The sequence below is a fragment of the Mixophyes fleayi genome, chromosome 3 (assembly GCF_038048845.1).
Source record: "Mixophyes fleayi isolate aMixFle1 chromosome 3, aMixFle1.hap1, whole genome shotgun sequence".
NCBI lineage: Eukaryota > Metazoa > Chordata > Amphibia > Anura > Limnodynastidae > Mixophyes > Mixophyes fleayi.
In genome coordinates this window covers 308,488,002-308,501,885 of record NC_134404.1, presented here as the reverse complement: position 1 = coordinate 308,501,885, position 13,884 = coordinate 308,488,002, and the positions used below count along the sequence as shown (strand labels likewise).

General features: G+C 40.2%; 1 protein-coding gene across 4 annotated transcripts in view; it reads right to left on the bottom strand.

The window, feature by feature from the left end:
- TASP1 (taspase 1) overlaps positions 1-13,300 on the bottom strand; it is a 121,510-nt gene extending 108,210 nt beyond the window's left edge. The window contains exons 1-7 of one of the 4 annotated variants that reach the window (XM_075203953.1): positions 13,176-13,291; positions 12,397-12,479; positions 8,953-9,025; positions 7,837-8,051; positions 5,964-6,031; positions 3,952-4,020; positions 2,388-2,508 (exon numbers count right to left, since the gene is read on the bottom strand). In XM_075203953.1, the coding sequence (XP_075060054.1) occupies positions 2,388-2,508; positions 3,952-4,020; positions 5,964-6,031; positions 7,837-7,981 (403 nt within the window). In that variant the 5' untranslated portion in view covers positions 7,982-8,051; positions 8,953-9,025; positions 12,397-12,479; positions 13,176-13,291. Of the gene's footprint in view, positions 1-2,387; positions 2,509-3,951; positions 4,021-5,963; positions 6,032-7,836; positions 8,052-8,952; positions 9,026-12,396; positions 12,480-13,175 lie in introns of those variants that run through there. The other 3 variants (XM_075203954.1, XM_075203952.1, XM_075203955.1) reach the window with 3 other exon arrangements.
- Positions 13,301-13,884: the final 584 nt, after the last annotated feature.

Here is a 13,884-nt window from a genome sequence, read left to right as displayed (position 1 = left end):
AGGACCATGAGAGGATTAGCGGATCTATGCCGCTTTCTTTTTGCTGGGGGCAGGTTTGGGGATTCAAGTAACTGGTTAAGTTTATCCAAACCCTTTATAAATGCTGAGGACCATGCAGGTTCTGTGGGTACAGGCGGCTGGTCCGTAAGCAAAGAGGAAGGTCCTGCTATAGCCGTTTCAGTAGAAACCGTGTCAGCAGGGAGCCCCACAGGTGTAATAGCATTATTAGTCACAGAGGCCGCCACACTAGACAACAATTTAGTAGATTGGGAGATCATCTGTGCTAAAGAGGAAACCGACTGTGTCAGGGAAGCTACCCAGGCCGGTTCCTCCGTCAGTGGGGCTGGAAGGAGCTGGGTTTGCGCAGAGGGGACCTCTCCTTCACAGACTGCCAACGGGTCTTTCTGCCCATTTGGTAATTTAACTTTACACCTGGAACATGTAAATATTTTGCCATAGGGCCTTTTCCCTTTTCTGACATTTTTAAAAAGGAAAAGCACACCAAACACACTTAGATAAGAGATATTTTGAGAGACACAGAGTAGACAACAAGTAACAGACTAATGTGTAATAAAAGCTGTACTTGTATGTGTGTAACAGATAAAAAGGTATATGTGCAAGTAAGAAGATTTTTACAATCCTACTAGCCTCCCTCCTGTAACCACATAAACAGTCTGTAAATGGTTAAAGAAAGGTTTTTGGTACTTAGCCAAAAGGGCCACTCAGGGGAGAAGTCCAACAGTAGTGTCGTGGTGCCTGCTCCCTTGGAGACAAGTTCCTTCCCGGGCTTCTGTTGGCGCCAGAGGACCGGACTGTACCATCTGTGCTGAAGAGCAGGGGAGCTCTAGTGATAGTTCCCCCTCTGCAGCTTTCTGTCTCTCCTTTTTTTTTTTTAAAAAGGAACTTATCAATGTATTTTGGCAGAGTTATGGAGGCCTCTTGAAGAGATCTCCTGCAGCGTTAATACCCCGATGCCCCCTCCTATTCACCTGGGGGGGAATCTTGGTATGGCCCCGATTCTCCTCCTTCTTTCTGGTACCTACGCGGTCCGCTGATGTAATCATGGCCGCCGGCGAGGTAATACAATAAGCGGCGCTCTATGCCTAATGGCAGCGCCGATTATCGTTGGAGCCTGCAAGAGTGACAGCGGTCCTTGAGACCGCTTGTCACTCTGTACTGTGACCGCTAATGCTCTGCCATTGAGAGCAGTCTGCTCTCTCTGACAGAGTCCGGTCACCGCTGCCCAGCTTCTGTGAGTGTGTTCTCTATATATAGAACACACTCCCAGCTCTGCCCTAAACTAACTGTACTGTAAAAAAAATGTAAAGAAAATTTAAAGTTATATAAAAATAAATGAAATAAATTACTAGCTATTTCTAATAAGCCCAACTCCTTTGGGCACCTAGAAAAAACTGATGAGGAAGAGGCGGGGGGATTGTAGAGGGGAGGGGTCTGTCAGCAGTGCTAAAGATTAACTAGCTAGGTGCCAACTCCCGTGCTCCCCTCCACAACCCCATGGTAAGCAGTGACCCCCAGACTGGATGAAAGAGAAAATAATGTATCCAAGAGTCATGTCAGTTACAAGAGTAAAGAACTCTTCCTGATCTATTCCTCAGCTGCATCAGATGCAAATAATCTGAGACAGCGCTTTGTGTTTTAATTCATTCATTCAAAGAATCCTCACACGGAAATATTATCCACAAAAATAAAGCATTTCAATTTGGGCTTTAATCTCACTGCTCCATTCCAGTCCCAGGTTCTGACAGAAAGTGTCTGCAAAAGGAAGCTATTCCATTGTGGACAAGTAGCCTCTGATTAAACAGCTATAAAACGCGTCAGTCCCTGTTATGAGAACAATATTTTTCATGAAGAGTTACAGTATATTGGCAAAGCCTGGGATCGAAACAGAGCGGAGAGAATATGATCCACAACTCAGTGTTGTCCCCAGCACCTACTTCCCAGGTGCTCCACCCGGCTGGTTTTACTTGCCACCTGGCTCTTGGAGCCCAACAGAGTACTATTATAATAGAATAAACCATTGTTTCCATATTATGACAGGCACTATGTGAGCACTACAGACAGCAGTGTGTCTTAGACCACTGAACAGTCCTGGCAGGTGTGGGCAATAACCTCCAACATTTATCATTATTATTGTAAAGTATTACTACTGCCCCTACCCGCCCACTACTTAATACCACCCGGCTGGCAACATTTTCTGGGGAGAACACTAACTAACCTGCTTATTTTTGCGGACACTATTTCTGTGAGAGCTCAGGACTGGAACAGAGCGGAAATTATGGTTCATATTTAAATGCTTTACTTAGTGCACCATGCCCAATTTTATCTTCTGAGCTATATATAAAACATATAATTAGTATGGTTCGTACCACTCAAAGATCCCACTGCTCCAAAGCTTAAAGACTTTCCATCCATTATGCTGGCATCACATTCTATTTCTCCCAGTAGATTCAAGTTTGACCCCATTCCTGCATTTGTAAAAGGAGAGTCCTACACCCAGAAAAATGAAGAACTGACATTAATATTGACATCAAGCATTAAATAAAAACACACATCATTAACTACTGTTAATGTTATATTCTTTTAAAACAAATTTTGATTTGATTTTAGACAGGTGGCATAAAAGGTGACTGACGGGAGAGGGGACATGAATTACACACAGGGCTGAGAGTACAGGCTAATCAAAGTGGCAGAAGGAGATTACTAAATGTGGTACTCTTATGTTTACATAATGAATAGAGTGACCAGAATTATATTATACAACTAATCTTAAGCATGATTACTGTGTCTTGCAGGAGGACATGGCTGCTGATTCACTATAAGTTTTGACTAATTAATTCCTTCACATACCAACTTGATTATTTAAGTGTTTGGAAGGTGATTTTGGACCACAGGTCACTTATAAATGCTTGCCACAGGCTAGACGCTGTGAACCATGTAAGATAGACAATAGTGGCCTGATTCATTAACGATATTAACTTAAGAAACTTCTTATTTAAGTCTCCTGGACAAAACCATGTTACAATGCAAGGGGTGCAAATTACTATTCTGTTTTTCTGTTTTGCACATGAGTTAAATACTGACTGTTTCTTCATATAGCACACAAATATCAACTTTACATTTCAGTGTACAAATAAGCTATCAAGTATTTGTGTGCAACATGAAAAACAGTCAGTATTTAACTCATGTGCAAAACAGAATACTAATTTGCACCCCTTGCATTGTACCATGGTTTTGTCCAGGAAACTTAAATAAGAAATTTCTTAAGTGAAGATCCTTAATGAATCAGGCCCCAGGTATGTAAATTAAGGTAACAGTCCTGAGAATTAATGAGTGCAACAATATACATCGCTTATGACAGGTTGCTTTTGTCTGACTATCTGCCATTGGGTTCAGTTAAATTTTGACATATTGATGCTGCTAGTAAACAGTGTTGCTGTGTTACATTTGATATGCCTTCATATATAAATATATATATACAAGTTAACCCGTGCATGATACTCATGCATTCTAGTCAAATCAAGCTACTTAAGGTGTTAAAAAGGTTCTTGTCATGCATTTGGGCCATAGCCCAGGCCTCAACCACCAACCACTCCCCACTGTCACCCCCGGCAACCACCAACCACTCCCCACTGTCACCCCCGGCAACCACCAACCACTCCCAACTGTCACTTCTCCTTCAAGAAATATATATTTATTTTTTTAAAATCTTTATAAACACTTTTAACAATTAACAAATTAAATTAACAAATTAAAAACATCTTAGTATACCAAATTTCAGCCCTTTCTGCATTTTTTTTTCCACACACACTAAGAATTTAGTAGGCCAGTGTATAACTCCGCCCAGCAGGTGGCGCTGCAGCTTGGTTTTATATTTTCCACACACACACAGACAGACTAACACACGCCACTAGACATTTATATTATAGATACCTCCAACTCCACCAGAGCTGCAGTGACTGCGTCCGTTGCAAGGTCGCCAGCTTGTAGCTTTTCAATTGCCTGTTTACAAAGCGTAAATGTTACATTTTTGCATGACCAATGTAGGAGACGCAAATTATGCTTTTATCAGCAACAGTTTGTACAACAAAAAATAAATATAAATCTCAGTCCATTTAAACCAGAAATGTAAAAGTCAGAGTAGCAGTTCTGTGTAGTTTTATAGAAATTATGGAATTTGCAATGTTTAATTACATTTAATAGTTAAAATATAAAGCTAAAGATCCTCTTCATCTTGTGCCTATAGCACAATGCAACATTTGAGTAATAAAACCACATGGTTGCCATGCCTGGGATTCCTACATTACACTATATCCTGCTGATGTCTCAGCTCCCATAATCCTCCAGGCTCAAAGTTGCAGCTCATCCAATCAGCTTCCAGCTGACAGCCCTGCAGGGGAGCCGTTTGTACTGTAAATCCCCCAGACTACCTCAAAGGAGCAGAGGTGCAGGTGGGTATTAATATTGTCTGCTGTCGCATCCTCGCCATTCAAATAATTGGTGGGAGCAGACTTGAAAGGAGGGAATTACATAGTGTTCTCATTTTATTCTGGACTAAGCAAAGAGAAAATGAATTTGGTATAGGTTTATTTTCACATTCTTTAATTTACTATCTGGAACCACAAAAGCACATTAATTGCTCCGGAATATAAAGATCCCATTTGGGAAACGTTTTTGTGAAACTGAGCTTGCATCCATAAGATTAATGGATGTCTGGCATGATAAAATCTTGATTTTAAAGTCGAGATTGTCTTTGTAGCTATCACAGAACTGGTAAGGACGTGGGTGAAGTATGCCATTGCATAAAGGTCAAACTGCTCACACATTTGTGAGAAACGAACAGGAAATATTGCCTTAACAAAAGAACGTCAAGTCTAGTAAAAAGCAGTTACTCATTACAAAATCCTTCCCCTACTCCACATAAACATTCTCCTGAACGACTCTTGTGTCATATCGGTCTCCTCGTTTGCCAAGCTTACATTTTAGCTGGCTCCTGAAACAAGGGAGAAATTCAGACACTGCACCGCTCAAACACGCGCCAACTGTAATCATTTCCCCATAAATTACATTCTCTGCCATGTGCTTTAGGTATTCAGCACAAGTCAAAGGATGCTTTTACTTCCAAGCCAAGCGAGGCGGCACAGACTAATGAAAATGCAGGTTATGTAATAAAGATGCTGTTGTGAGACAAAGAATTCTGCAAGGAAGCGGTTCTCTAACTCTGGTTGGTGTATTGAGAGACTCGTTCCTCTCAGAGATGGAACCACATACTTTTCTAGTGTGTAATACATTGGCATGTGCGTGCAATTTGAATTACAAAGAGTAAGTGAATTACACACACATACTGAATAAATATGCATTCTTTTTACGCACGACAACCATTTCCTTTCCTGCCATGTAAAACGGCCAGAAAACAGAGTAAAATAATGTAATATTTGCTTGAAGGTAAAAACAGCAACAAAAATATGGTCGATTGCCATAAATAAGAACCATTTGGACCACCGAGGCTGATGAACTCTTTAGCCTTTCTCGGAAACTCTTAAAATGGGTTGTCCACTTTTGGACATCCTCTTTTATCAGGACCCCCATGTAGCAAATGAATCCACTGCATACTTTCCTGGTTCCCACCACCCACTAACCTGAAATCGGGAGCCGATTCGCGGTACCTCTTAAAAGTAAACTCCTACCAGGAGGTATTGAAGAGGACTGGAGAAGAAGGAGCTCCCTATTGCTATATGGGAGAAGGGGAGTTGTCCAAAAGTGGACAGATATATTTAGGTGTATTAAAAGAATAAAACTGCTAACAATTGATATCTAAATATACACATACAGCAATTCCCTTGGGTGTAATACTTGGTAATGAAACACTCAGATGTGAAACACACAGCAGCAACAGTACTCTCAATTTGCACAAAGAAGAGACAGACTGAACAATACGATCATACCTTTTTACATGCTCGTTTACAGACATGTTTATATTCCTTAGCTTTTGATTCAGAATGATATCCAGCACCTAAACGTTAGCAAAACATACAGATTAAAACATTTCCTGTCTCTAGATTATTGCCATCCTGTTCTCTACTGTGGCTCATAGTACTGAAAACCTTCATTTATTTTAAAAGGACAAGAATAAGGGGCTTATTAGCCTTTTTCTGGTTGGGACCTAAATTATGTTTGTGGAGCAGTGTAAAAACCCATGACGTGCCTTATAGGCTTAAGTTTACTGCGGTCTACAAAGTCATTTTACTATTGATAAAAATATAATAATTATAATGACTATTAAGGGCTTGTTTAAACGTGTAATAGATATGCCTCCTCTTAACGGCATAATGCTGTTATACTGGCTAGAGGGCAGTCTAATGTACATAAAACAGTGGCAGACAGGAGTGGTGGTCACAGGACACAAGGCTATTATTCTGTGCCCACTGATGTGTATATATATATGGTAGCTACTGGATTGTGGTGCTCATGAGATTAGCATGCTATACTCAAGTCAGTGTATGGTGAGTATAAGAAGACAGGCTATCATATCTAAGGCCCAGGACTGAATACATTAGGGCTGATTAGCATGGCACAGCCAGTATATGGTGGGCATAGAACTGCAGGCATGAAGCAAGTATGCTGGGCTAGAGCTTCATACTGTGGGCATTGGATTGATGGGAATAGGGAATTTACATTGTGCACAGGGCTCTCATACAATACACATGGCTATATAAGGTGGGAATGGGTCTGCTGCGTTCAGTACTTGTACGCCCAGCCTCTAATTGTTATTTTCTCCCACAACAATGAAACCTTCAAGTCTTATATTATATAATGAAAGTACAAAGTCCCATGCCGCTTGCCTCCTTCTCCAGATGCTGGAAAGGTTGCATCTTGTTACACACAAGGCAGCACCCAGTCAGTACTGGTATAATATCTTATCAAAAAGTTAAATTGATCATATTTTGTGCACAATAAGACATTTTGCTCCCAATTTGCTTCTTAACCACATAATGGTGTCCCAATAATTCCCTAATCCAACAATTTCTTTAACCTAAAACTCTTTCAGATTTGGAAGCCAATTTGGCAATAGTTACAAATCTGAATACCGGTCCAACTGACACAAGACACTGCTTAAATGGGTTACTCACTATTGGAATCCCTCCCTTACAACCCCCTCCTATTCCCCAGTGCAGCAAACAGGAAGTCTTACCTATTACCTAGTGAAGAGTCAGGTCGCACCACAGCTCAAAGCCAATCTGTACAGTCCTATGTAATAGAGCTCTCTGTAAACTGTTGGGCAATCATGTTCCTGCCTTCGGGTGGGGGTGGGGTACATATCAGAAAGGGTAATGTGGCATAAAAGTGGACAAACCTTTCAATTTTAAAACTTTATGATTTAATTTTAATCCTGCCGTATTTGCACGAATTTTGAACTATGTTTTTACATTAAGGGGGGTATTCAATTGTTAGCGAGTTCCGCTAAATACTCGCGCTCTAAAAATATTACCGGTAATACGGTAATATGCGCGTAAATACCGTTAATACAGTAATTTACTTGCTGGATTTCAGCTCGCAGCTCAGGGAGCAGCGAGCTGAAATCCAGCAAGATATTACCGTATTAACGGTAATATTTTTAGAGCGCGCGTATTTAGCGGAACTCGCTAAAAATTGAATACCCCCCTAAGGGTGTCTTTTTATTTTATCTCTTTTACTCTACTTAATAGGCAAGATATTTGCAGCTATAAAACTTTTTACATATATTTAAAATGTCAGTCACCTAAAATGAAAACCTTCAGCAAGACATTACATGTAACCTGGCTATTTGTTCTCTCTTACCTGCGTGTACCAGCACAAAGCCCACCCGTTTCTCCTTCTGCGTTTTACTGGAGTCTACTTCTTTGGTTGGTTCCATCTCTTTCCTACCCGACACCTGAGAAGATTTAGAAGGCAACATCTCTGATGAATTTACTGCCTTCTCCATAGTGGTACCCCCAAGTTTTCATTGCTGTCATGGGAAAGAGCATCCCGATAACCAAAAATTTGAAGACCACCTTAAAAACAAACAAAACACACAAAAATATATTTAAAAATATTTGCACATAAAGAAAAACACAAACTTGATTAACAATGTTAAATATATAAACACTGTAAATACCATTTAAAACATACAATGTGTCACATTTAATTAGACTAGGACTAAACTCAAGAAGGAAAAATGTTCAATTCCTCATAATGTATATTTACTAGTGATAAATGGATATTGTATAGTTTGTCACATTAGGTCAGACGCTTAGAAGCTTCCATTTAAAGTGAGTGGCAACGTGCTCTAGCATAGAAAGGACCTTCTGCATCACAGGGGACCGGGGACGACACTTCTTGGTAAATCCAGCAGCCGATTTATCAGCAGGATTGATAGCTACGCCATGGAGCTCCGCCCACAAGAAGACAGAGTAGCGCCTACATTACTTTACCTAGTCAGAAATTGTTGACTCTAAAGAAACTAAATCTTTGTCTACGCTGTTATCAGGAGATTACCAAGACACTGAATAATGGATCCATCATTATAAAGAAAACCAGAACCTCTGCTTATCTTAAATATTCATGAAAACAGATCGGAAGTGACCTGAACACAAATAACCTGCAGACACATAGGAAATAGTATTGTCAAGAATCTCTGTTAAATTGGTATATAGCGAGATAGATGCAGACTATATGGCGCTACTCTGTAACCTGTTCATGCCCTGTAGTTTGGGATCTACCTCAACAGGATGGTGACCACACCCTTGTGAAGCTCATTTAGGAACTCAACAGGGGGAGAAAGACATTGTATAGTTCTTGGCTTTCTGCTAAATAGTCGAGTGGAACAGTTGAAAATTAAAAACAATTGAAATATAAAAAATGAAAGTAAACAATGTAAGTTAATATATAGAACGTGTTTTGGCTTATACTCACATGGTTTACTTGTCATCGGACACCTCCAATTTAGAATAAAAGAGGGACATGGTGCTAATTATGATGTGGAATCCTAATAAAGTAAAAGGATACACAAAACTATTAGTTAAATTCAACAGATGTGCTAACTTAACACAACAACAATACCCCTTACAATAACATGGCGACTATGAAGTTTAGAGTCCTGCATTATTTACACACAATGGATATCAAAGAAACCAACAATAATATAACATATCATTCCAGGATCCAAAATAATGGGCTGCCACCTCGTTATGTTCATACACAACGGACCACAGGACCAAAAGCTCAGCTGCAGTGGTTTGAATGACCAATTAAAGGTACCTCCTGATAGGTACCTGAAACTGCCTCCTCCTTCCCTCTCCTCCAATAATGTGCCTGACCACAAACCCCATCCCTCTCCTCCAATAATGTGCCTGTCACACATCCCTTCCCTCATTGCCAATAACATGCTGAACTTCGCCTCCCCCTTTACTCCAGTCAGAATCAGGATTGTTCAAAAAAAACAGAAAAGAAAAGCAGTGTAGTGTAAGTAAGTTACACCCAGGTGACTAACACTCAATCGGTGTGCCCCAAATGGTGGGAGTGCCAGGCGATGTAGACTGTCTAATTGGGAGGCACCAACTATACTCTCCAGAGCATGCTTTGTGGAACTGCACCGGTCTTCTCACTGCACCGGCATTAGTTCTACCACTGTTACCAATTTCAAAAAGTTAACAAACAATGTAAAACATACTTTTCCCAAATCATAACAAGAAAATTACAGCGCCAACTAGCAAATAAACACTAACTATGCTTGTAACTGAAAGTGACTTATGGGGAAGGGTTATGATGAATCAAGTCCGCTGTCACTCTATGGGGGACTGCAGTTTTATCTGTTATTCACCCTCCCTTTCATCATCTTTACAAAGCATGGCAAGTGTTGGAATGCAAAAAATCCACAGAATTAAACAAGAATGAAATTAACCTCACCAAAAAAAACACGTTAAATACAATGTTTATGTTTCCAATTTACAAATCTAGATGAAAACAAATATGTCAGTTATTAAATTAGAGTTGCTTTAAAGGAAAACTACAAATTAAAAATAAAATTAAAATTTGCATTTTGGAAGGGTAACAATGTCTACTGTGAGACAACAATGTACACCTGCCAGTCAGGCCATCCAAACATTATTCCATACCCTGTTATTCTAAAATGTCTTGGGGACCCACAATAAATTACTTTAGACTTAATGTTTACCATAACAAATAAATAATATTGTCAGAAAATATAACAATAATGTTATATGCTCTGTTTTACTGAATCTCAAAGTGAAAAGAAGTTACCACAACCTCTGCAGAGTACACACTTAAACTTAATATTTCTGCCCCTTTAAATTCACACTTACTATTTGCTGAATTTAACAGATTTAAAAATAAAATAGAATGTCAAATGTGGCATGTGTAAATGTTTAGCATCCAGTTTAATTTATTAATATGTGTCCTCAAATCTTGATTAACTCACTAGGCCTTAAATAACACCAAGGAATTGTAAAGCTGATTAAATACTCTGACGCTTATAAGCATTCAGGATTTTGGTGCCTACACTTAATAACCACTGGCTTCTCCAAGCTGCCGAGTGGGGACTTGAAAATAAAGATAATTGACTCTTACCAACCGGGAGCTTTAAAAAAAAAACATATCTAAATATGTCTAGCCTGCAACTTTCCCTGTTAAGTGGAACTGTTGAAGTCAATGCAAAATCTAGAAGGATTTCTGATAGAACTGATGTAAACCAGTCATGCACTGCAGAACATGCATATATCACTGCAATGGACCTGCAGGAGGATTTAGCTGATACCGGAATAGTGTTCCAGAGGTTGCACAAAAATGATCACAATTCAAAGTGCTGTAACTATTTTATCCACAACCAGAAAGATATAGCAGCACAGTGGCCTAGTGGATAGAACTTTTGCCTCACAGCACTGGAGTCATGAGTATGATTCCCGACCATGGCCTTATCTGTGTGGAGTTTGTATGTTTTCCCTGTGTTTGCGTGGGTTTCCTCCCCCACTCCAAAAACATACTGGTAGGTTAATTGACTGCTATCAAAATTGACCCTAGTCTCTGTGTGTGTGTGTGTGTGTGTGTGTGTGTGTGTGTGTGTGTGTGTGTGTGTGTGTGTGTGTGTGTGTGTGTGTGTGTGTGTGTGTGTGTGTGTGTCTATATTAGGGAATTTAGACTATAAGCTCCAATGGGGCAGGGACTGATGTGAATGAGTTCTGCTGCGGAATTAGTGGCGCTATATAAATAAATAAATGATGATATAGCTGGAGAACAACAGGTGAAGCATTTGAAGAAAATAACACCTTTACCAACCAATAAACCCATGGTGGATTCATTGTGCATTGGGGTGATGTGGCAGCCAGTGGCACACGAAATACTGCCCGAGAGGAAGGAAGAATTGATTCAATTAAATATCAACAAATCCTAGAAGCTAATGTCAATCAGTGAAGCTGAAAAAAGACTGGAAATTTTAGCAAGACAAAGACCCAAAACATACCTCAAAATCAACTGGAATGAAGATTAATAATGTTTGGATGGCCTTTACAGTCCCCAACCTTTATTATTATTGAAAATAATGCAGCCAAGTCGATATTAGCTAAAAACTGTAAGAATCCACGCCCCCCACCTTTCTCTGCTAGTATAACGCAAATTTGGCTCATAGCTGCCGTGGAGGAAATTATTACCTTCATGATAGAGGCCATATATTTATCCAGGTATGGCGCCCCTGGCTCTTTGTAGAGGGTAAATCCAGGCCCTCCTCATAATCCTCTTGAGTTTCTTTCTTACCCATGTATAGTGAGATATTACTCTACATGCAAACCCTCCCCCTTGGCTCCAAGATTTGCCCTCTTCCACCCCTGACAACATCAGACATTTTATCAATTCTTTTATTGATAAAAACTTTTATGTTATACTCATAATACTTTAATTATAATTTTTTAATGGTTGTTTGTTATGTACTAGTTTGCATACTCAATTCTAGTTTCATTGTCCCGTTTCGCCAATGTATGTATTCTCATGCTTAAACATTCAAAATAAAGAATTATGAAACATAAATAAATAATTCATAATTGTGCAAAAATGTCACATTAACATTTGTAATTTGTAGAGGTTGTGTTAAATTATTTTTGCTGAAAGATCAAGGAAAACACAATTTGACAGGGGTGCCCGGTCTTTTGCACACAACTGTAACTTAAAGATCTATTTAATAATTTTGCATTACAAGGATTATTACTATTAACTGACCAAAACAAATACGAACACTAGTATTGTTTTTTTTTTATTTGTTTGCAATAAAAACTATTTTAAAACTTGCAGTTACCTATCCAATCATACAGACATGCTGGACAGAAAACCTATTCTGTAGGACAGAGGTACCTTATCCATGGCTCTGCAGCAGCTGTGGAACCATTGTGGTGGTAGGGTATTCTATGAAGTGTATCAATGTGTCCAACCTACAACTAAATGCAGAATAGACTTCTTATTCTACTGCAGCTGACAAGCTGAGACTACCAGCCAGCAATACTTAAATACAGTATGGATCATACAACAGGCTAAAACATCATGCACTTGTAGAACCACAAATCATTTGTAGAAGGGCCATATATCACTTGTGCAACAATCACAATGCTGAGACTTGTAGTTCCAGAACAAATGACAAGTTCTAGGTTGTCAAAGCTTGCTGTAGAATTCATGCTGCATTTAAGAATGTGAAATATATAATTTCTGATATTTTAAATATTACAACATAATAGCTGTTTACTATACACCAATGGGAAACAATAGAAGGAAATAAAAGACACTGTTTAATAAAAAATAAATCTAACATACACAGACGATACATTGGAGATAGGTATATGTATCATATAATGTAGCAGAGTGCATAGATTTCCTTGACACTGGGCAAGACACAGAAAGGTGCGCTCAAACTGCAGCTCAACTGATGTTCTAAGATTACAACGCCCAGCATAATGCAACCTAGAATGTACGCAGCAGCATGCTGGGAGTTGTAGTTTAGTAGCGCAGATGAAGCGCTGCATGTCATTACGCTGTGCACTGTGCGTGGCAGCAGTTGCAAGGAGCACCACACACTCTAAATGACAACAGGCGCCGGTGCGGATTGTGGTCAGCAGAGGGAGGTGATACTGTACACTCACGTATAAGCGGTGCTGATCTCTCTGGCCCCGGCCCCAGCAGGCCCCTCTCACCTAACAGCGCCCCGGAGCCGGTCAGCTCTTTGCGCATGCGTGTCGCTGATTGGCGCGCGCCTCGTCACGTGACGCAGGGCAGCGCGCGTGCTAGAGAGACTGTCAGTCAGAGTAGAGTAAGTTCTCCCTCAGTTGGTGCACGGCTCCTGCGCTCTGCTATGTGTGATCTTCATCAGTAACCCCCTCTTCTCTCTCTGATGATCCTCCTTACTGATCCTGCGCTCTGCTATGTGTGATCTTCATCATTAACCCCCTCTTCTCTCTCTGATGATCCCCCTCCTGATCCTGCGCTCTGCTATGTGTGATCTTCATCAGTAACCCCCTCTTCTCTCTCTGATGATCCTCCTTACTGATCCTGCGCTCTGCTATGTGTGATCTTCATCATTAACCCCCTCTTCTCTCTCTGATGATCCCCCTCCTGATCCTGCGCTCTGCTATGTGTGATCTTCATCAGTAACACACTCTTCTCTCTCTCTGATGATCCTCCTTACTGATCCTGCGCTCTGCTATGTGTGATCTTCATCAGTAACCCCCTCTTCTCTCTCTGATGATCCTCCTTACTGATCCTGCGCTCTGCTATGTGTGATCTTCATCAGTAACCCCCTCTTCTCTCTCTGATGATCCTCCTTACTGATCCTGCGCTCTGCTATGTGTGATC